The sequence below is a fragment of the Pseudorasbora parva genome, chromosome 3, assembly GCF_024679245.1.
Source record: "Pseudorasbora parva isolate DD20220531a chromosome 3, ASM2467924v1, whole genome shotgun sequence".
Taxonomy (NCBI): Eukaryota; Metazoa; Chordata; class Actinopteri; order Cypriniformes; family Gobionidae; genus Pseudorasbora; species Pseudorasbora parva.
Window position 1 is genome coordinate 33,674,521 of NC_090174.1, and position 25,039 is coordinate 33,699,559.

Here is a 25,039-nt window from a genome sequence, read left to right on the forward strand (position 1 = left end):
ATTTCGCCCCCATTTTCTTATTGCCTACAATCACCACTGTCTAGCTATTTAAGCTAGCTAGCTAGCTATTTTACACCTTATGTGGGATCACGTTCACTTTAACGGGCAGTTTGTAAACTCATCAAACGCCGCAAGCATATAAAAGTACTTTAAGACAGCAAAAGCGTGGAAAATACCTCAGAGTGGTCAAATGTAATCAATATTTTGCGTTGCGTCCAGATATCCAGAAACTTCGTAGAAAGCGGCGTATGCGCTGCGCAAGCGCACTTGCTAGCCTTTTCGTTGATGGGTGGGTGCATTTACCAGGTCTGACCAGTCCTCTATGAGTGGCGCTGGTGCCCATCTTACACCAACAGCAACACTGCACACACGTTTAGCTAAAGCTGACGGCAATGTCCCATTAGCTATTATTTTCGCGTTTTTATCTTATTAACACGTTTATGCTATATGCATAGTACTTGGAGTAACACGTCGGACTGATATATAATATATAGAAACAGAGAAAATATTACTGCATCAAAACATGCACCAATGATGATAGAACAAAGTTTATCACAGCAATTTTTTTATTCAATGTAAAATTGTATTTACCACCAGATTATGATAAATTCATGGCAATTTTTTATCCCTTGCATCTCCCATTGGCCTTATGCAAAATTGGCACCAACTGACAACATCATTATGTAAAACAGTTTTGCATAATTGTGGTTGAACCTACTCTTCATAAAGGCATAATTGTTCATTTTGACACATCTCATAATTTCTTTCTTTGGTTAGTTACTATGCTACTAATGGATTAAATGCACTAAAATGGTAATAGTAAAAAAACGTATAGAGAAAGATAATGGCATAGTTGAGTGGCACACAACCCCAGTGTTTAAAAAGCTCCATGCTGGTGTTTCTCTCAAATTACTGCTTTAGTGTGAAAAACAACAAAGTTTGTTGCATATGATATAACTGATAGTTTTTAACATCATCGCAGACTTTCACATCACTCAGGAGTACATTGTCAGCTGCAGCCACTGTAAAGAGACAGAATTTAATTTAGAATGATATATTACAGAACCTTTTATCCCCAGTAAATGTAATAGTATTTTTAAGAGAATGTAACTGTCATAAAGTTGTAAAGATATCAAAATTCTCTTACCTCCTGAACATTGACCTTGATTGTGCCATCATTGTCTTTGTCAAGGGTCTTGAAGGCACCTGGAGTCGACACAAGACATGAATAAGTATCTTTGACACTTCATCAACTAAAGAATAATTTAATTTATTCTGTATAGAATTACTGACACATAGCTTCCAGTGGTCCTATGGTAAGAGTCCAAAATGGCTATTTACCCAAAGTCCGATAAAAAATTAGCTCTGATAGATAATATACAAACTAAAGGAATTAACAAAATGGCTGAATTGTCCAATAGCAGGGGAACAACACGTAACCAAACAACAGCTGCTCATAAAGATTGCATGAATTGGACTGATGAACAATGTTTTCTTTCTTTATTGCAGACATGCCACCTTGCATTTGAAACACATATATGTACCAGGTATAAACAGTAATGCGTCTTGGCTGACCACAGATCAGGGGCCTGTTCTTCGTATGTCGCTAACTCGGTTAGCTAGATTTGACAGTTTACCATTTGGCTTGATCTCGGATTGTTCGGTTCTTCGAAGCTCATCCTGGACTTGCTGTCATAGCAACAGGTCCATAAACTTAAACCTGCTCGGGAGCAGCTTATTTCATGTAAACAGGATTAGATTGCATCTTGAGATGATTCTTAAAATTTGTCCCAGCCACTGCTACTTTATTACTGAACCAGGGGCAATAATAATTTAAAATAATAATAAATTAAAAAGTTTACTTGAAAATAATATTTTAATGTTGTGTAAAATTGGCATATAATACATAGACACAGTCACTTGATTGAGAGATTTATTTGTAAATTGTGATGGAAAAATTACTTTATAATTGTATTGGATGTTTACACACATTGTGCAGTTAATCTTCATCGTGCATTAATTTGAGTGATGACAGATAATATGGGAGTGGCTTGATGTAGCGCAAGAGATGCAGATAATTTGATCTTGACTGTTAAGAAACTTTAATATTGTCACGTAACAAATCTGCTTCAAATTTAATAAAAAAATGTAATTACAACATTAAAATAAAAATGTAAAGGGTGTAAAAATTCTATAAAATCGGATGCAGATTTAATTTAACTTAACTTTTATGTTGGTTTGGTCATTTCCTTAAAAAGGTCTAGAAATTTGTGTTTTGTTTAGTTTTTTCTTGTCAAGTTTTTTGCCAGGTGGCTTTTTTAATTATATGATTTCATTACGTTGTCTTGACGCCAGCCAATCTTTGCATTGCTGATCGTGGTTGAGTATCGATGCACCTGCCCTCTTCAAGGAGCACAGGCACAAGCAGTGATCTCAGATATCTTAATCCATATATTTTAATCCAATCCACAAATTCGTTTGAAGAACAAAATTAGCCAGAGATCAGTTATCAGGATTAGAAGATCTGAGATCTGTCATCTCGGATGTATTAAGCAAGGTATGAAGAATGGGCCCCAGATCACCAAAAAAGGGCTTCTCTCTCACTTGCTCGATTTCTTGGATATTGTAAATAAATTGCAGACATCAGTGAGCCCCTATCAAAATGCTGGGAGACTTGTGTAACTTAGGGAGAGGTTGGATGTCTGATGTTGTGCTGACATGCTCCTTTACCCTTCCGGTTACACTACACTCATGTTTTGATATTTGCCATTGCTAGTCAGAGACACATGGTAATGGGGGAGGGGGAATTCTCATTATAGAAAATATTTTATTGGACAACCATTTCTAGTGTCTGTGTGTGCAAGCCGAGTCCTCATCCAACTTAGGCAGTACACTAGCACATGGCTTCAAAGGACACAAAACCTATATAAAATACCTGCATACCTTAAGAGTTAAAGGAACTGTACGTAAGATATATATTAATTAATCATAAAATGGCCCCGATATGTCACTAGACATTAAGAAATCATGTTAATTTCAAATACTTATATCACTGACAACAGTAGTCCGGCCAGAATATTGTCATTTAAAAGTTGTTGTTGCTGACGCCCTCAACTGATGTTGATGTTGACATGTTGTGTTTTGGCCTGAAGCTCCACCTTCCACCTATCTACCAATCACGAAGTCAGTAGTGTTTCGGCATCAGGGTTGCCAGCTCTGGTCTAGTTACCACAGCTGCAGCTCTACAAACATTCCTGCTGGATCCTGCAGCCTATCTGGCAACCTCGAGTCAGGGGGGAGGGGATAGTGATTGCAGTACCAGTTTTGGCCACAATCTAACATACACTTCCTTTAACATTCAATTTGACTTGTAGTAGCTATTTTATTATTCAGTTTATCTTTCAAAATAGGGAAAACAAGACAGTCAGTGTTTACATTTCCAGACCATGTTTCACCCATGTTTCTTCCTCATTTCCTGTATTCAGTCTACTCTGTATACTCCTAGAGATTATTAAACACTAAAAGACAAACTATTTAACTCAACTAGAATTTCCCCCCCCCTTTATTATCAACTTACGGCACATGGCATCAAGTCTCACAAGGCAGCCGATGTAATTGTCAAAATCCATGTTTCCACTCTCATCGCTATATCTGCGAATAATCATCTGAAAAAGTTGATCATTCAATGGGAAACCTGATGGAGGCACAAGAGATAGAAGATGAACGTACAGTTCAAATGTGATCACCACATATATATTTATGGACAAGGTTGTCAATTTTTAACCAGCTTTGTATTGTCACAATATCAACAGTATATGCATGTACTCTATGGTGAGGTTTACGAGCGAGAGACCTGGGCGTGATTGAGAATGAGCGTCTGTAAGGCACACCAGTCTCGAGTCCTCTCATGAGAGAGCTCGGAGACATATAAGGACGAGTGGGTGTTTAGGGTACGTTTACACAACAGCGGTGTACTAAATTTTACATACGGATGACAAGATCACCAAGATATCCTGGCTTATTCCCTTATCCTAGTTTTGTGATATAGGCCTAGAATTTGAGTTTGAGTGTTTTGTGATGTGTGTGCGTGGCAGTCGTCCGTTTAGGGGCTGCCCGTGTTACTTTTGTTTTGTTTATTTATTTTGGATTAAAGTCTTTTAAATGTTCGCTGGTTCCCACCTCATTCTTCCTATACAAACAAACTTTATTACATACTCCTTTTTTGCATGTTACTTGCAACCTAGTCTCCTGATTTATTTGCAAGCAAAAGCAGACTTTTGAAATTTCCAAGGCTTTTGTCAAAACTAAAGTTAGAATGAAACCCGATCTTTTCTTAAAATCTTGGAGCCCATTTTTAAATTACTTTAAGGAAACAGGCTCTGGATAAAACTTTTTTCTTTCTTTCTTGATTACTTAAATGTTTATGTTTTTATATTATATATATGACATACAGCCAAAAAAACCCATAAAAAACAGAATTGTTCAGACACCAGATATTTTTTAGTAGTGGGCGCAGGACACAATATATTTTATTTTAATGAGGATAGCAAAATAAAACTGTGACATATACCCAAAAATGATTGTGTATGTTATTGTGATTATATGTTTTCCCACTTAATGTATGTGGGTAATAATGAATATTGGCCAAGATTATTTTTCACCAACCAATTCCATGCAGGCTTATAATTAATAGAATTAACATCCTGAAACCCTAAAGAATCCATTAATTGGGTTTCTTAATGTTATCATTACAGATGGGGATGATGTAAATCCCCAATGGGTGTTTACCTGCTGCTTTGAAGGCACCTGGAAGCTCATCTGCTCCAATAGTTCCTGAGCGATCCCTGTCATAAGTCTTATAAATTGCCTATAAAACAGACAGTAGCTTATTTTGAAATTAGCTCCCGTATTTTTATTTTTGTTAACTTGTCTCAATGTAATGCAGAGTTCCATTTTCTGTAGTCATAAGAAAAAAATCTGTAAATCTTCAATCAGCATCACAAATAGATCAAACACAACAACATACAAATACACAGCTTTGTAAAATCAAATCTCTAGTTTACAATCACAAAGACAACTCTTCAACCTGCTGTTACATTCTCTGCTCACCTGCCATTTCTTGATGTTGTTCCAGAGGTGTTTAAACTCATGGAAGCCCAATTTACCTGTGCTGTCACTCTGGATCACAATGTCAAGATCAAACACCAAAGCCAATAGCCTTGTAGGAATCACACAAATATGTAGTGCGATATGAGGTGAACCGAGTTTGAATCCTCGCAATTAAGGCAAAAATATCCAAAGCCCTATTTGGACAGTAATTGTTTCTCATGGGGGTATTTTCATAATTTACAGTCTGTGATTTTATTGCCATCTGAATCCAGAATTTCAGTGTTTTTCTCCCACCACCTGTATAAAAACCCCCAGTCCAATTACCTGCTGTTTTTTGACAAACACTAAGGTTGTGTGGTGATTTAATTACCGCTTGAATCCACATCTGATTTTTTCAAGAAGAGATCGCATAAAATTGTTAATTTCCTTTTTGACCACCATATCGTTGTGTTTCCCTGTAATTTGGATGCATTTTAAATATCTACCCTACACTTTTATAACTGAATTGCTGGAAAGTATTTACAAAAATAATCTTTCATCACCACTCAAAAGAGAAAGAGAAGAAAAACACAAACATTTAAAATGAGTCGTTATTACGGGATTAATTGTTATATAGGTTACATTTGCAGCATTGTATTAACTTATTTTCTGCTTATTTCCAACTTTTAAAGGTTCCCTAGAATGAAAAATTGAATTAACTTTTGTTCAGTACATGGACATCACATACTCAGGGTTCCTACGCAGTTTTCATTTCAAAATTCCATACTTTTCCAGACTCAAATTTCCAGATTTCCCTACAGATTTTTACAACCATATTTAACTTGTTCTGATAAATTGTTTTAAAATTCAACTGCTAACAGGTATGTTACATTCTAAAGGTTTAATATTGGCATTTTTGCCTTTTATTAGGATAGGAAAGTAGCTAGACAGGAAGCAAGTCCATGAGGCAGGACTTACATAAAATAACCTATATGAACCTATCTAAAAATAGGTTCATAAATAGGTGCGAAAGTATTCGGCCCCTTGAACTTTGAAGCCTTTTGCCACATTTCAGGCTTCAAACATAATGATATGAAACTGTATTTTTTGTGAAGAATCAACAACAAGTGGGACACAATCATGAAGTGGAATGAAATTTATTGGATATTTTAAACTTTGTTAACAAATCAAAAACTGAAAAATTGGGCGTGCAAAATTATTCGGCCCCCTTAAGTTAATACTTTGTTGCGCCACCTTTTGCTGCGATTACAGCTGTATTTGTATCCAAATCCGGCTTTAAACTTTATTTTAATTTAATTTTGCACGCCCAATTTTTCAGTTTTTGATTTGTTAAAAAAGTTTAAAATATATAATAAATTTCGTTCCACTTCATGATTGTGTCCCACTTGTTGTTGATTCTTCACAAAAAATTACAGTTTCATATCATTATGTTTGAAGCCTGAAATGTGGCAAAAGGTCACAAAGTTCAAGGGGGCCGAATATACTTTTGCAAGGCACTGTAGCTAACCTATTGAAAGCGTATGACTATATTTATATGTTACATAAAACTTTTAGACCTAATCTTTTTTTTACTGTCTATATGGTAGATTGATCCAAATGGAATGAGAAAAAAAAATGTATATATTATATACATTTAGAAATTCTTAATTTTATATTTATAAAATGAAATGGGGACAATAGTCTGGAAACATAAATATTTTTCCATACTCTGATTTATTTTTTCCATACTTTTCCAGACCTGGAAATTAATCAAATCAAATTCCATACTTTTCCAAAACCCGTAGGAACCCTGCATACTGTAAGTCTCAAACACCATTGCCTCCTCCTTCATATGTAAATCTCGTGCATGAAAAACACCACGGAAAAATAAGAGATTTTCAACATAACGCCAACCGTGATGCAATCGGAGCCGAATCATCGGGACTGTAGGTAAACAAGACACTCAAGGATAGCAAAAACAGCAGCTCTCATGACACGTCATGTTCCAGGCTGTCCAGGAGACATGAGGACTTACACCTCTATTCCTGCAAGCAGTGATTTTATCCACTTATTGACTGTTTAAACAATTTCTGATTAAATTGAAAGTTTTTTAGAGAGACAGCATTGTCTCGATAACGCAAGATGCTAGTACAGTAACAAGGAAACACCAAGTCCCATACAAAACTAAATAGTGTGTCTAAAAGGGTTGGGCAAAAAAATTGTTTTTTCGATTAATTGTTTTTTAAAATCTGGTCGATTCAGAATCGATTCTCAAAGGCCACAAATCGTTTTTTTTCCAGATTTATTTCCGCTAACATTGAACATAAGATTAACGTAAATCTAATTACTAGTCTTCTCCACTAGATGTCACCCATTTGCCTTGCGTGATCTTACAAAGGAGCAAGAGGCGCACATCATTTATCCATTCAGAGTTTAAACGGCAGCTTCCGGTGCGTTGTTGCCTTTTATAATGCTGAGGTGAAATGCTGTAGTAATACTAAAAATCTGCGGAACCATTTGAAGTATTAGGATCAAACTTGAGCAGTCACTTAAGCACGTACGTTAGGCATTATAGACATATTAAAATTATATATATAGTCCATTTACAGTGCAGTACCAATAATTTAAACCCTAATAGCTTATATTATAAACAGATTTCCTCAAATAATAGTTAGTCAACTTAAGTCAGCACATTAAGTTATTGTTGTCCGTTACCACGGCAACAAGCTGTGTCCAGGAATTAACGGTAAAAAAAATAATGAACAAGTTTCTCATGTTTGAAAAGTAAATGCACACATGACGAGCGGCAAAATCGCAAGAAAAGCTTGTTGTGCACTGAAAATTGCTAAAAAATCATCCAATATCCTTTTTATGTTTTAGAATAAATATATCAAAACATCCATAAAATACTTCTCAGATAATTTTTTTTTAGAATAAAGTTGCATCAAAATTGTATTTAACAAATGTATGGATTTGAAATATAGAGATGCGTTCTGTTTTAATGTACTCAGGTGTAACGTTACCTAAAATAAAAAGTTTAATATACAGGTTTGTGGCTCTTCATTTCTTTTTAATTACCCACTTTCACTGTTCTTTTTTATAAATACCTAGTATTTGTATCAAATCTATATTCATTTGAGTTGAATCGAGAATCCAAAATCGAATCGAAAATCGAAATCGAATCGATTTGAGGGCCTGTGAATTGAAATCGAATCGGGGCATCTGAATCGATACCCAGCCCTAGTGTCTAATGACAATGGTTAATATTATTTTGTATTACAAAATACAACCGTAGATACGTTACTTACAGATCATATATAAACATGCAATATCGTTGACGAAAAAAGACAAGTATAAAATGTAGACTGAATGACACCAAGCAGAACATCTCAAATGGAGATTGCTGAAATGCAGCTTGTTTATTGGTGTTTTCAGATCATCCCGACGCGAGAGAGAGCTCGCGTGCATATGGTTGCCAGATTGGACATGTTTAGGTAAAACACTGCATAGTATACAGGGTTTTTTTTTTCACAGAAAAGCTCTGTTTTGGGGGATTTAATTACTGAAATCTAGCAATCGCAAACATGCAAGCTCTTTCCCGTTCGCGGATGATCTGAAAACACCAAATAAACAAGTAAGCTGCATTTCAACTACTTAAAGTGTCATTCAGTCGGTCTTTGTTCTGTCAGGACGGTCAGGATTCACGAGCTGAACAGCTGAACTGCTGTGCTGTGAGCTGCTGAAATAAGCCAATCAGAGCAGAACTCTGCATTAATATTCATGACTCTTCCAAATAAGGCAAAAGCAGAGCATTACATCCTAGGGTCAATTTCTAGGGTTGTAAATGGACCTGTAAAACTGTATCTGGACAATTTTTCCCCTTAAATAAGCCACATACCCTCTATGTAGATATCAGAGAATAATACATAAATTCCCTCCTTCAGAAATACGTAACGAGTTCTGATTGGGCCAGCGCTTCCCGTGTTGTGATTGAACAGCAGCTTAGCCCACTTTGCCCGGAAAGGTCCCGCCTCTTACCATAACGGGGAGATGCAAGTGCTGAATGCACGCTCTTCTCCACGTGGGAGAGCAACAAGACCACGCCCCCTATTTTACGTGTAGGGATATTAGATATAATATATTTGCTCATTTTTACATTTTCACACTTGTATTACCTATATTAAATCAAAATGATAATCTAGCTTTCTGTTGTGATGCCTAAATTACCTCTTAGCATCTAAAATGTTTATTTTATTGTTATTTTTAGTTAAGTCAAAATTGTTTATTCAATTACAGCCAATAAGATAATCATCGTCTTCTCAGTATCGCCCAGAATTGTTGTAATAGATTTTTCCCTAAAATCTGTGCAAAATTTGTTTTGAATGAAAGCAAGGGTTCAGATCAAACGAGGAAGGATACATCCATGACAGCCACCATACTTCTACATGACTCGATGGTAAAGCCATCTGTCTTCAGGTCACCATCTGCAATAACATAAAGGGCAGAGAGAATCAGCATTACACAGCAGCAGACATCAGACAAGACACACATGTCTACACATACCACTCACGTTTGGAGATGATTCTGTTGAGGATGCTCATCAGTTCATTGGCGCTTACTTCCATGTCCTGAAACAAAAGGAAAAGTTTACAACAGCCAGCATTTATTGTATGCACCGGTGTGTGTGTGTGTGTGTGTGTGTGTGTGTGTGTGTGTGTGAGTGTAATACTAACATCGCCAGCGAGCTGCTGGAACACTTTACGGAACTGCCTTTCTTCCTCAGACTCGTTGACCTCAGCATAAGCCAGCGGTCTCCGGGGCGGTGGCTGGGGAGGGATCTCAATAGTATCAGCATCACAAATGCACACATTTCCTTTTCTCTCCATAATCGTTTAAAAAAATGTAATATTACATTTTAATATTACATAATATGCACTTTAAATTATGAATCTACATTTTTATTAACCAACACTTTTTAAACAATTTATTTTTTAATTAATTGATTGATTTCTTAGTTAATTGTTAATTACCCAAATGATTATTGAGTGCCACAATTGAGCCCCAATTATATATACTACTTCCCACTCATAATTTACTTTTCAAAAATGTCTGTAGAAATAGTTATTTATTAATTAATTAATTATTATTATTATTATTATTATTATTGAGTGTCAACATCAAAAATCTTGGCACTACACTACAGGATTCTTTTCATTGGCACTTTTTGAAACAGGTCGTCAGAGATGACCAACAACAACCAGACACACTTCAGTATATAACATCACACTGAGAGCTCCTGTTACTCACAGGTTCTGAAGGCACAAACTGGCCAGGGTCAATGTTGCTGTGGAAACAGAATAAGAAGGCATAATTATGCTTTTAAAAGAGCTATTCACCAGAAGTCACAGCTGTATAAGTGCACTCTACTCTGGTACAGTAGTTCCATCTTATTAATGAACAAATATTACTACCACAAGAGCAGTGCCGCTGATCCAAATTTGGAAATAAGACAGCAGAAGCAGAACAGTCTGTGTTTATTGAACGTATATACTTTTCTTCCCACAGGGACCTTTGATTTTAATCAAAAAGCATTTGGAAAAATCGGGAAGAAAGAAAGTTACAAGACTCTGTGAGTATATAACCTTTGTTTTATAGTCATTAGATATATGTTAAACAATTATATATTTTAAGAAAAGTTAGAAACAGTCATTTAGCCTCTAACCCATTCTTAAGCATTAAGTGTCATAAACAGAAGTTGATAAAGATGCAAAATAAGACAAAAAATAAATTTGATATTGTGATATGGCATAGCACGATTGTCAAGTTGCCTAGGCTGTGATTAAATAAAACGAATGTATTCTTTTCAGAGTGGGGTGTGTCATGTATTTCTCAAATTTTTATTTTACAATACATTTCTTATTTTGTTTAATTAAAAAACAAACAAAAAATGTGTGTTAAAAAAACACATCTTTTTATTTTCTATGCAGATGCATTTTGTTCATTGAAATTGGTATCTGTACCCCATCTTTTCAGGCACTGTAGCTGTGTAAAAGGGCTGTAGAAGAATGTGTCTGCATTTATCTATCTCTTCCAGATTTTGTTTTGTTTTATGAAAATGTAATGTTTGGTTATATAAAGCAGTGTTTCTCATCTCCAGCCACCTACCAGAATGTTTTAGGCGTCTCACTAATTAAATTCTGTTCATATTGTTTTCATAACATTTACACACATTTTCCAACAAAATATTAATTTTCTCTCTGCAGATTTCAAAGACAACAGCTACATATATTTCAGAGTACTAATAGGAAAGCTTAGGAATTAGCTTATGTTCTATAATACCATAGTTGTGTTATTTGTAGAATGTATTTATTTTAACTTTTTTTTCTTTGTTTAAAGTATAATAATAATAAAGTGAGATTTTAGCCTCAGAGACTGTCTTACATACTGATGAAACAGAGCAGGGCTGCCTTTCCCAAAAGCACAGTAAGCCTAAATTGATCGTAGAGACCAGTGGTGGCAATTGTACTTCGATCAACTTAAGCTTACGATGCTTTTGGGAAACGCAGCCATGGTTTGTAGTGAAATATTGCCTCACCCGACCACATCAATAATGCCTCCGAGTAATTTCTTCGCTAGGAACATCTTATGGCACAAAGGATTCACTCACTTCCTGGGAGGAAGAAAGCTAGAATAAGCGTTTTATACAATTTATAGGCACCATACCAGTCAGCTCAGCACCAAACCAAACTTGAATCCATTAGTTTAAGTTACACATTATTACACATACACGTTATTAATAGCAAGCAACACAAACTACATTAAAAGTTTGTTGAAAGGTTTAACATAAATATGAGCATACAGTGGACTTGTGAATGTCAATCACACATTCTTGAAACAAATGCGGACACACCCACTACAAATATGTCCCCCATCCATCCACCACCCACACTAATTAAACCGCAAGAAGAAAATAACGTTACCTCACAAAATTACCAAGCGAAGTATGTATAAAATAGCCTTTAAATACTCAAACGTTTGCAATAGGGTGAGAGTTAGATGCAATCCAGGGGCGTTTTTTAACTCGGCAAATCGCATTAAATACCAACCATACGGTTTTCTGTTTGTTTTTTCGCCAGCGGAAATCTTCTCTTGACAACAGCTATCTTTAAAATAAACAGCTATCTTTTGCTTGCAAGCAATCTTTAAAAATATGTAATGCTTGGTAAATCTGGGCAATAAAGCATGAGTGTGCTTTTAGATGCTCAACTAAATTTGGATGCTAGTAAAACATGCTAGCACGCTAAACAAGCTAAAGTTACCCGACATGAATCCACCTTAACCAAGTAAAACCCACAAGTAACTTAAATATATTGGACAATATTTCTGGTAGTATACCTGTACGAATATTTTTAATTAGCTGTTAAGCGCGTTGAAACAATACACTTACCAGTAAAGAGAGAAGGATGTGAATGAACTGTCGTCGGTCACAAGTACGCGTCTGACAGGATACGCGGATTCCAAAATAAGTTACGCAAATGGCGTAATGTTAGATCAGGTGGTGAAAACACAACAGAAAGAGCCACACGCAAACATCGTAAAGAAAGACCGTCCCATTTTTCCAAGAATTTAAGGAGGGGAAGGCGCTATACCTGATCGACTAGTTCTAGTTTGCATGTCAGACCAGTACAGTATTATACAAAAAGAGTATTAAAAAAGTGAATACTACAACAGTAAGCAAATACAGCAATACTTAATTTATTTGATGGTAAAATTACCATTTGCTTATCTTTTCTCTGAAATTGGTCAATATACATGTGTTTGTACAAGATTAGACAAGCCTGAAAACCTTTCAGGCTTCAGAGGACAAATATTTTAAAGGCTGCTGCATAAACACCACCCACCCAGTAAGGTACAGTTCGATATCCTTACAGACACTCCACTACAATAATATATTGTAGGTTGTAGCCACTTTTGTGCATTGCATTTACACACTTTGCTTTAAGGGTGTAAACATATATAACCTGTTTGTCTAGTTCAAAGTTCAGTCAAGTTTTTGAATGTGTCACTTCTTGCCAAGCAACAGATTGGCTCCGAAGATTTTGGGAACGTGGCGGATGGTAAGGGAGACTCTGGTGCTGCGGGGCAGGGTGTCACCCACCTGAGCACCCGTTGATGAGAGATTTACCACATGCTCTGACAAAACATCCTCAGAAACTCTTTGAATACCGTGCAGATAACACTTGTACATGTCATCCTGGAGAATCAGCAGACTTTTTCGTTGTACCAACAGCGATAGTATGAAACGGCTTTCTTCTGTTTGAGGATATTCAGACTGCAGGGAGAGAAAAACATTAAAAGCTTGCTGTTTGATAGTTAGATTAGCTTGTTTCTGTGAGACTGTCTGCTCTTACCGGAGTCTGACAAACGGGCTTGTAGAAATCCAGAACTGTATGAGAGCCCAGACTGATAGTTGTTACTGTGGGGTGATACAGCGGTCCATCCTCATGAGGCTGAGGGAGAGATGGTTGAGAGAGAAAAGAAATAAAGAAAAAAGTTGAGTTAAAAATTATAAATACTGGAAATTAAAAGGAAATGCACTCTCCTTACCATAATTCCCTCCCCTGGCTTATATTCATTTACAAGCACATGATTAGCTGTCTTTCCAGCAAAAGCTCCAAGAGCAGATATTTTCTCTGTGTACTTCAGCAGCCAATCAGGGAGCTTCTCAGTAAGCATTCCTTTGGCATTTGGCAATCCACCTGTAAAAGAAAGGCAAAGAAACATATTTCTTTAAACATCCCATAAGCTTTTTTGATGCCAAACAGAAATATCAAATTATTATAGTGTACAATTGTGTCAAAATTGATTTATTGCAATACCGAGGTAAGTTGATTGCTCTCCTCAGAAATCAACTGTTTCTTGTTTTTCACTGACATGTCTCGTAGTTGTTGAGGACTAGTGCATCTTTGAGCCTACCGGTACATTCAGTATGAGTAAAATACTTACGAACCATTAAAACCAGAAACTCTATCCCCCGGTTTCACAGACAAGCTAGTCTTAGACTAAAATCTGTAAATATTTTTATTAATTCCACGTAATAACTTTTATATTGTTAGTAATAATCCAAAGTGAACATTTACTGGACTGAAGCAACTTAGGTTTATTTGAGTATTCATATATAATTTTAGATTTTTTTTAAATAAACCAAAATAATACAACAGGTTTTTGAGGAATGTTTGTTTGTACATCTCTCGACCATAATCGGCAAATGGAGAAAGTCAAATGTGACCAAGAACAGCCACATCAACTAAAATGATGAAAAGAGGAGAAAACATCATTCTGCACCAAATTTATAAACTACTCATGACCACCTTTACTAGAATTCATCACATTCTGTTGTATTTATTGTGGTACATTTTTACTAAAACTTGACAATTTATGAAAGATAATCTGTTAAGGGAATAGATTTTTCAATAAATATTTGTTACAACAGTGGCGTGTCGCAGCTATAGCTTCTAATGTTGCTATTTTTTATTACAAATCCTATAGACACAAAAAAGGTTAACATTGGAGCCTACTGAGGAGTCACCAATGGTCTTACCTCCTTAATGTAACAAATGCTATAGTTAAATAATTACAAGAACTTTGTTACTTTTTCATAAGGCCAAGTACACGTTCGAATCAAAAATGCAAAATGTGTTCTGCTGTTAATGACATATTAGGTAAACATTGCGTTCAAAGGTACATTCCAAAAGAAAATTAACATTTTCAATGTAAGAACATTTTATGTACAGTTAGTTTGACCTATCATAGCCTTTTCATTTAGACAATTATGTCAAACTTAGTTTTTAGGTGCCTAAATAAAATACAAATACATCATATAATATGTAAACAGGCCATAACCTTTTTTTGAAGTAATGTTATCAATGCATGTGTGGATGATACCACAAAATACAATTTTGCTAAATTAAACAAACAAATACAAATCTCCCAAAGGAGCGTGCCCTGGGACCCTGCTAAACGGTTCACACTACAACCCCCCACCCGTGTTCAAACCAAAACTACACCCTTGCAAATAAGCATTTAAATATCATTCTACTAATATATTATTATGACATATTATTGAAAGACATAGAGTGACTGCTAATACTAATATGTATTTAATGTACAAGTCGGCTATTCTGATGTAAAAAAAGATTTACATTACATATTTCTGTATATGAATAACATCTGCACCAAATGGTATAGGTTGCAAGTCTGAATAAAACTCTGGGTTCTCAATATATCATTGACTACCATAAGGTCATGAAAGCCTGATGCATCAAATATGATACAAAACAAACACTCAAGCACTTTTTTTGTTTTATTTAATCTACAGGTTAAATCATAAACTCTTCCATTAAAAAAAAAAAAGTGTGTATGTCAAACACAGCCCGTTACTGAATACTGACCCCAGTTCTGTAGCCTCCTCCCTGACAATTGCGTCCACTTAGGCTTGGGAGATCTGTATACCTTACAAAATAGACACAGGCCAGATAGTGTAAATTACTGATGACATTTTATGTAGGTGTAGATGATTAGAAGCCCATTTAAAAGTCCTACCTGCTGCAAAAGATACTCCTCCTCGGTGTCCGTTATAAAATGTGGAATATAATAAATAGTTGGAGGAGCCTAAGTATTAACATTAAGTACATTAAAATTAAAAACAATAAAACGCGTTGACTGATTAAACATTAAAATGACAAATCTCAACGCTTACCTCTTTAACAATGAATTTTTCCAGGTCAGTTTCAATGTTACACGGATTTGCCATCGTTCTTGTGAATATTTAACCATCAGATTAATGGCACTGCAAGAAACGGACACTCACGACTCTAAACAAGCATTCTTCAAAAGCAACTAACGTTACGTCTAAATATAAGGGGAAAAACCTTCATTTATGTTTACAGTCATCACTGACATAAGTTTTAAATCACTAAAATGTTGCTGAATGAGCAGGAAGGATTGTTCATTGATGTGTTTGAGATGAAGTTTCCTCGGGTACTCTGGTACAACACGTGACTTACCGTCGCCGTCTAGAGGATCGGAGCGGTAGTGCGCATTACAGAGGGCGCTATGACCATTGAAATGAATCGCCAGAAATGTACGCATATAGCATAAATTATGTTTTAAAGAAGGAAGTCCACCAACGCCTCTAAGACACTGAAGACAAAAAATATTTATAAAACACACACACACACACACACACACACACACACACACACACACACACAAAGCACGCATTTACAATTCGATAGCTAAAAATAATTTGCTTGCTAGTAAAGTGATAAAATGATCATAAAACATGTATTTTATGTTTCTAACTATAGGGGCTACCTTTCTTCCCCCATTCCAGCTGAAATACCCCCCAACCCCACCCCCTCCTTCTCTATCTCTTTTTTCCTCTCTTTTTCTTCCAACTCCCAATTTGAGCCTGCAGCGCTGCAGCTCTGGTTTCCATGGCAACGGCAGAGCAAGAGCCACATCTTGAATCAGCCATGGTTTCCTTCATTAATAGTTATTGATCAGGTGTGATAATGCTAACAACATCAACTCCAGAAGCACAGCGCGGGACTGCATAAACCTCCAACACTCTTGACCACTGGAAGCAGAGAGAAATAGACCAGCATGTCAATGGGGAAACTGGCCACTGCAGTGAGTGCTGCATAAACTGAGCAAGCCCAACAACTGTGAAACACATCATAAAAATTTGAAGCATAATAAACATCATGTACTCCTTTTCTTTAATCCTAGTCCACAGTGAGTTGCTGTTATAACGGATTGTGTTGCTTAAGAGCTTCATGCAGCATTAGAAATGCTTACAGTACACAACTGTTCTGATGCTATGAACCATTCTGACAAAGCAGTATGATCGACTGTTGTGTATTTACTTGGTTGTAGTATTGCGGTTTTTAGGGAGTTCGGGTTGCCAGGGTTACGCAGAAATAGTGATGAAATCGTGACAGGAATATGCCTATGTTCTGACACACTCTCCTCAAAGCCACGCTCCACACAAAGTTGTCGCCTTGACAACATGATTTAATGATGAGATCCTCCCCTACAACTATCTTCAAAAAACAGACACATCTATAGGAGAAAGCAGCAAACAGAGCTACAGTAATCTCACAGATTACCTCAGTACATCCTTCCCCTGCGATCAGACGAGACACTGTTCTGCCATTTGAAAGGGAGAAGGCTTGGTTGTATTGCGCACATTTTGCCATACTGGTCTGTTTTCAGGCAACTTTGATGCCCTTGAATGTCAATGAAGGTGACAGAGCCATACATTTGTTTAAATAAATTGCATTTACAGCTAAACTCTCCAGATGAAACTGCCCTGCGTATGGCACCAATGCAACAAATAATTTATTTTCTATTAATGTTGTGGTTAATACACTGTGCTTTAGATGCCCTAATTGGTGTTGCATTAATATTATTGTGTTATGTAACAATATTTAGTACTTATAAAGATGTCTTTGAGATTTGAAGACGCTGTAATGCTGCACTGAGATTTCCTGGGTTACTGCTACAACATCACGCTTGATATCCCAATGCATCTAATGAAGTACTGTGTTACATGTTCAGTATTGACTGAGATGTGCAAGAAAAATATATATAAATGTTTTGTACTGCCAGTAATTATGTCTTATCTATATGCAACACTGACAATATTATGGGCACTCTGTATTTGTGTCTGTGTAAGCATATAAAATGTGGGACAGTAGTACATTTTAAAAACTGCCACAATGCAGACAACACACAATTAGGGCGAGAGCGTGACACGCTAGAACAAGTGATCATCCCAATGCCATATACCTTCAAAGGCTTTACACATTAGAGCTTTGGAGGGTTGAACACAAAGTTATCTTAGTGACCCTATAAGGCTGCCATGATTGTTCTCCCTTCAAAGTTCCCTACGAAGGCATCATTAATGCTGTTTGGAATGGCTGCAAAAGAGACTGATAAACAGAGACTCAAATTCTGAAATCAGCATAATGATTATTTGCTGCAGTTTTCAAAAAACATATAATTTATAACATATATGTAAATAAATAAAATAAAATATAATTTAATCTTAACACAGATATGAGGATTGCAAATAACTAGTATTTTTAATGCAGAATGAATTAATCTTCTTTAAAAAATAAAATAAAATAATAAAAACACAAAAAAACAACCACATTGAAATCTAACCAATTAACCGTCTTACAATACAGCAAGTATTGAAATATCAACAAGTTTAAAAATTCATGTCTATGAAACATTACACTCTCTAGTAGGCCACTTTTCTGTCACAGATAGCAGATGCCTGATTTATCAGGTGAGTAAGACATGCTTTTAATGAGGGGTTGTGTGCAGAGAAAAGATGTACTTGTCTCCTGTGGGACCTGTGAAGTCATTGTACAAGACATAGTAAAATAGCACATCAGGCATATGCGAGTTTGAGCCCTCACACTTCGGCATTAGGCTACCAACCTTTTACATTCCTTTTGTCTGTATCATGGGCGTTTCTGAATATAGAAAAAGAGTGACTTGACAGTGCATGTCTCATCACAATACATGCTGCTGTGAGGCCAAATGTACTCAAGTATTATTGACTTAAGTTCCACATTCCAGAAGTTCTAAAGGACTGGAAACACTGGGGTCCTTAATTAGATTCTATCATGATAAAATAACCCCCTCTGATTTTTTATTTTCATCATACATCGGATTTAATAAGTTGTCATGAGCCTTGTGCAGAGAAAATGAGCCCTTGGGTCTGTTATAATGAAATATGCCGCTACTAAACACCAACAAAAAAAACAACAATTGATTTTATGACCCACAGAGCTGGTACCTCTGGGCCTCCAAATGAATTTTAGTTGTCCAGCAATGTCCCACTAGATGACACCTAGGCTAGGCCTGTAGCTATTTGGCTAGTATAACTGAATACTGTAGTAGTAAAGCGCCTTGTGCACCTTTTGGTTGCTGTAAGGCGCTATATAAATAATTATTGATTGATTGATAGTAATAATAATAATAATATAAACCACAGCAAAATATCCACTATTATTAAAATCCACTATTATAATATACAGTGTTTAATTATAGTTACCTAGCTACTGTACTACAGTATAATGTTTGTTTAGTTTTTAGCTACAGTATACAGTGTTATTACACGGCTCTGTGAAATACTTGATTCTGATTGGTCAATCGCGCATTCCAGCGGTATGTTGTTTCCAGATAACACCCGCTCATACGGGTACTACGAGTTATCTTGACCAGTACTACTTCTATGCTTAACGCTGGCGCCTCCGCTTTGCGTCGGGGTCCTGATCACTCTGTCGGGGGTTTATTCTGCGAAAACACCCGGCTGGGTGTACATTATCCCTTACTTAGTGAGTAGTTTACTAAAATATATCGACGCTACTAACAAAAGTCTACATATATAAAAGCAGGCCTAGGCCTATGTATGAGCTCAGTGAACGATCTCATTTCAAGCCTAGAAAGTCCAATCCATTAGTTGATTGGTTGATCCTAAACGACCATCTTTCTCGTAGACATTGTTGGGAAGTCCAGTGAATTGATTTATCCTAAACGAACTGCTTTTCGTTCACACAGCAGCAGGCTTCGTTAGTCCTGTAGGCCGCGAACACGTACTGCAACTACGGTTGTCAGTTGACCTTTCAGCTTAATCCTGTTCTGTACACACACAGTTCAGTAATTTAGGGGGTGACAACATCCAAAATTTAACACACACACACACACACACACACACCTGTGCATTTTCAGGACCCACAATCGCATTGTTGGAAACCCCGCGTTGTGAACGGAAACGCACTATAAATTGTCAGACGCCATGCAGTGCGAGAGAGTCGCTCCGCTAAGGTTTTTTTGTGTGTGTGTGTAGTTTATTCGCTTTCGGTAATTTACAGTAACGGAGAAATTACCTGTGTGTCATCTGATGGTTCCAGATCCAGTCACTAATCACCACTGGAGTTGCTCACGTCTGTCTTGTGCTCTATGCACGACTCAGATGCCCTCTGCAAAGGACGTGAGACGCGAGGTGAACGGTTAAGGGGCCCGGACCCCGTGATTGTTTACGAAGAAGCATCTGTCGATTGATGAAGATTTGACGGATGAACTCGGGACACTTATGGTGGCAAAAGTGATGAACTTTTCATTTCTCGTTGCATGTTCAGACCATGGTTCAGTTAGAAATTTCGAGAGTCGCACCTGTAAGTAAACGCGGTTGTCAATTAAAAAAACTGACATTGTGAACGTAGCCATAGTTTGTGTTGTAAACTGATGTATGCTAATCGGTTCATTTCACTCGTGCGTTAGAAAAAGCGATTCACTAATCCGAAGACTAGTCTTTCAAATCACGCAAATTAGGTTGAATTTAGCACATATATATATATATATATATATATATATATATATATATATATATATATATATATATATATATATATATATATATATATATATATATATATATTAGCATAGATCAGTGGCGAAGCCAGAAATTTTTAACTGAGTGGACCTTGGTGGAATAGGGTGGACCTCAATGACTACTCTCAAATTACACAAATTTAACAATATGGGACAAAATCACTTGACAGTAAATATAAGCTATATATGATTTATTTTTTGCCAACAAATTCATATAATTCATATATACAAAATTAATTTATAACAAGCAGCTACAACGCCTATTGCAAGGAAGACAAATATAGATATTGTGCTGCTATATGACCACTAACGAGACATCAGTGTTCAGTAATTAAGTTAATTTTAAAATGGAATATTGTCAACTAATGCAACTCAGTATAACTGTTGTCAAACATGTATTTGCAGCTTAACCTGTGAGAATTTCGTCTTGTGTTATGCACCGTGGCCCGTGTTAAAAGTTTATTTCACTAGCAGACGTAAACTCATCTTCCCATCCCCTCAACAATACGCAATTGGCTAAACATTACTACTAAGCTTATTGATTGGCTGTTGCAATAAGGCAGTTATATGAAAATGTTTTTGCTCTACAGTAATTATTTTTTTAATAGGGCTGTCAATCGATTAAAATATTTAATCGCTATTAATCGCATGATTGTCATGAGTTAACTCGCGATTAATCACAATTTAATCGCACATTTTTAGCAATTGTAAATCTAAAATTAAGTTTTTAATACTCTAATCAACATGAGTATGGACAAATATGCATGCTTTATGGAAATGTACATTTATTATTAGTGAAACCATACTTATTCAATAATAATCAATAAAGCATGAAGACTAGACGTCGACAAAGGTCATAGATGTTTGTCTAAGAAATTGTTCATGTCTCTTAAGCCTAAACTTAAAAGTTAAGAATAAGTAATTTCTCTCATTTTAAGAATATAAAGGGAGTTTTTACACTGGCAGTTTAATTCAGAGCAGGGCACAGTTCGTATGAAAAATTGGTAATGTGTACCAGTGAGCGCACCAGAACCACACCACACCCGGAGGAGGTCCATATTCCACGAGTAGGAATATAGTGCGGCCCCTTTAAGAGATGAACTGCCGGTATTTTGCGTGTGCGCGCCGAACTGGGCTGCGATTTACGTGGACAGTGTGAAGAACATGGACTTGGGAGCGCGCTTGTTCAGGAAAGTAACCTATGCATTCGTTTTAGCCGATTGTAATGTATTTAGTTCAATAAAACAGGTGTACTGTAATCGGTGATAATGATTTACCTCAGACATGAGCGAGAGTGAGCTGCAGTGCATCGCGCTCAGACTTCACTGCAGAGAATGCGCTCAGTGAAAATAAACGCACTTTTCTTTCTGAAGTCTAATAAAAGTTAAACAAAAATGTGGTAGCTTGCTTATGTGGTAGCTTATGTAGGCAATAACTGCACTTTTGGTTCAGAATATTAATGTCAACCCTTTTCTTTCCCTATTAATGTTTGGTGCTGCATCCTTTGCGTCTGATTGCTCTCTTTTTCCAACTACGGGCTATGCCACGGATCAAACAGAAAATGCGCGCTGTGTTAATAAATTTAGTGCTGTTAAAATGAATTTGCGTTAACGCGTTATTAACATATTTGACAGCCCTATTTTTTTATTGAAACTTTTTGTATGTGTTTTAGTGATTTGTGTTGTCACATAGGCATATTCTTTCTGCTATCCCAAATTTTTTTTTTTTTTTTTTTTTTTTTTTTTTGTCTGTCTGTTCTTCTGATTGGGTGGGCCAGCCGTCAATCTGAGTGGGCCAGTGCCACCCTGGCCCTTATGTAGCCTCGCCCCTGGCATAGATATGTATACGTGTAGACATATCTATGGTATATAGCGTGTGATAGCTATTGTCCTTATTGAGATTTTTCATTAATTGGATACGCTATAGGCCTACTGTTTAAATAATAATAGATATATTTATAATGCTATGATATTGTTTTAGATTTACATTATTATTGGGATAAATATATATTTAGTTTTATTTATTAAAAAAGCTAGCTAGCCTACTGCTTAAATTCAGCTAGCTATTTTTGCTTGTAGTTTTTTGTTTATTTGTTTTTGCAAAATAGTGGCTTGATTAAACTGTAGCCAAACTAATACAAATGATATGGTTCGGCAAAATAACCTGCAGTTTCAAAGTAGCCTAGCATCCCTCCCCAACACTACAGAATATGCTCATTCAGTATCCAAGATGTGTTCAACAACATAGGCCTTTATAGCAGACTGGCACAATGTTTCTACATTTTGTTGTTACAGCCTTATTCCAAATTTTGTTTGAAATCTTTGCAAATTTAATACAAGACCCCTGTGAAAACGCCACAATTTGTGTTTAACTTTTCTCCCCCCCCCCCCTTTTTTTTTGGAGTAAGTTAGTGCATTTGACTCTGAAGATTTGATTTCTTCTCTCTTATTTTTCATTATGTTGGTTAGAGGTTAAATTATAAGTTAGACTCGGTTTTGTTTCATTTTCTTTGGTGTCACGCATCCTTTTTTCCCCTTTAATGGTTTAATTATTACTTCTACTACTTTGCCTTGTGAATATTTTCTTTTTCTTTGCTTATTTTCTTAATTTGCTTGTATAATTATTGTTCATATTTTTACTTTTGTATAATAAATCACTTTTCTTATGTAGTACTTCATTTCGGAAGTCAAGTCAAGTCAACTTTATTTATATAGTTTTACAATGCTGATTGTTTCAAAGCAGCGTCACAGTATTAAACAGGAAAATACTCCAAAAAAAATTTATTCGGCTGTACAATAGCTCTGGAGAAAATGGTGAAGTTATCAGCTCATTTGAATTGTTCATATAGCGAAAATATGGGCAGATCAGTGATAAAGTTGATACAGTTAATTTAGTAATTATATTTATTTGGATATTTTGTTGAAAACTTAGATTGAAATTTTTGTGTCCCCATTTGCATTGTCTCTTGCCACTACTGTCACTCCAAATTTTACCACAACCTCAATGTTACTACGTCTGACCCTATCAGACTAAGAGGTTGTAATACCAAACGTCTTCATGTCTGGAGGAAACCTGGCACCGCTCATCACCTGGCTAATACCATCCCTAAAGTGAAGCATGGTGGTGGCAGCATCATGCTGTGGGGATATTTTTCAGTGGCAGGAATTGGGAGACTGGTCAGGATCGAGGGAGACATCCTTGATGAAAACCTGCTCCAGAACATCTCTGGGGAGATCTGAAAGTGGCTGTCCACTGACATTGCCCACCCAAACTAATATAGCTTGAGAGGTCCTGCAAGGAGAAATGGGAGAAACTCCCCTTAGATATAGTGTGCTAAGATTGTAGCATCATACTCAAAAAAAAAACTTGAGGCTGTAATTGGTGCTTCAACAAATTATCAAGCAAAGGCTGTGAATACTTTATGTAACTTTATTCGTATTATTACGGTATATATATTTGCAAATATTTCAAACAATTCTTTTACATTGTCATTTATGGGGTATTGTTTGTTGAATTGAGGGAAACAAATATGATTTGAATCCATTTTGGAAAATGTGAAATACGAAGCTCTGTGAATATACTTTCCGGATGCGCTGAATGAGGATTCATATAGAACCCAATTTACAGCTGTCTCACTGCCATGGCAACTGCTTTAGCGGTTGAGAATACCTTATATTCTTACCGTATGGATATCTCTTATTATATTATAGATTTGGTAAAGCTCAAATAGACAATACAATGTTAATAATAAATGTGAAATGGAGGGACATATTGATATAATTTATATTCAAGATGGCATTCAGCAGATGTGTGTTGAAGAGGAGGGTTTGTTAGAGCTGGAAACAGGACATTTGAGGTATGGCTGTAAGAGGTATCCAAGGCAACCAGGTAGCCACTTCAGCTTAGCAGTACCAAAGATATATAACTGAAATCATTCACATAGTCCTTCCTGCTACTGCTTATTGCCTAAATTTATTCAACTCAGTCTTTACCAGCCATAGTTGTTTTATGGGCTATAATTTGTTTGTTAGTTTATTACATAAATGTTGTTTATGCATTTCTTATTCTTTATGAGTCTCAACACACACACACACACCTTTTGGCTTTTAGCGACCTAACAGCATCACAGGCAGGCGTTATGATTCATACTGATCTTGCCATTCATCATAATGACACTTCAACCACACCATCAAACTGCAGCACTGCAGGACTGTACTGCTTCCACACAAACAACTGTGTGTGTGTGTGTGTGTGTGTGTGATTGAGTGAGTGAGTGAGTGAGTGAGTGAGTGAGTGAGAGAGAGAGAGAGATTTAAAAAAAAAAAAATTTTTTAATTTTTGTGTTGGCTCTGCTTCACATGCAGTATGCTATGTGAGATTTTGGTGGATTTTAGTGCAATGGTTAAATATACACCCATCCTGCTACAACACACACACACACACACACACAAAAAAATTAAGATATGTCATAATTAAG

General features: G+C 36.2%; 2 protein-coding genes across 4 annotated transcripts; both read right to left on the bottom strand.

Annotated features, from left to right (window-relative positions):
- Positions 1 to 495: 495 nt before the first annotated feature.
- Positions 496 to 12,675, bottom strand: capns1a (calpain, small subunit 1 a). Of its 2 annotated transcripts, none has more exons than XM_067438559.1 (11): positions 12,536 to 12,675; positions 11,684 to 11,758; positions 10,396 to 10,432; positions 9,822 to 9,914; positions 9,659 to 9,716; positions 9,508 to 9,572; positions 5,110 to 5,178; positions 4,789 to 4,867; positions 3,578 to 3,694; positions 1,148 to 1,206; positions 496 to 1,022 (listed from the first exon to the last, which is right to left on the bottom strand). In XM_067438559.1, the coding sequence occupies exons 2-11, from the start codon at positions 11,728 to 11,730 to the stop codon at positions 996 to 998; spliced, it is 651 nt and encodes a 216-aa protein (XP_067294660.1). In that variant the 5' UTR covers positions 11,731 to 11,758; positions 12,536 to 12,675; the 3' UTR covers positions 496 to 995. The 2 variants fall into 2 exon arrangements, with proteins under 2 accessions (XP_067294660.1, XP_067294661.1); XM_067438560.1 differs by having other exon boundaries at positions 11,684 to 11,754; positions 12,536 to 12,607.
- Positions 12,676 to 12,807: 132 nt separating this feature from the next.
- On the bottom strand, positions 12,808 to 20,474 carry alkbh6 (alkB homolog 6). 2 transcript variants are annotated; one of them, XM_067438558.1, is made up of 7 exons: positions 20,058 to 20,474; positions 15,848 to 15,937; positions 15,691 to 15,759; positions 15,540 to 15,600; positions 13,696 to 13,847; positions 13,500 to 13,598; positions 12,808 to 13,420 (listed from the first exon to the last, which is right to left on the bottom strand). In XM_067438558.1, the coding sequence occupies exons 2-7, from the start codon at positions 15,899 to 15,901 to the stop codon at positions 13,151 to 13,153; spliced, it is 705 nt and encodes a 234-aa protein (XP_067294659.1). In that variant the 5' UTR covers positions 15,902 to 15,937; positions 20,058 to 20,474; the 3' UTR covers positions 12,808 to 13,150. The 2 variants fall into 2 exon arrangements, with proteins under 2 accessions (XP_067294659.1, XP_067294658.1); XM_067438557.1 differs by lacking the exon at positions 20,058 to 20,474 and adding an exon at positions 16,155 to 16,467.
- Between the last annotated feature and the right edge of the window lie 4,565 nt (positions 20,475 to 25,039).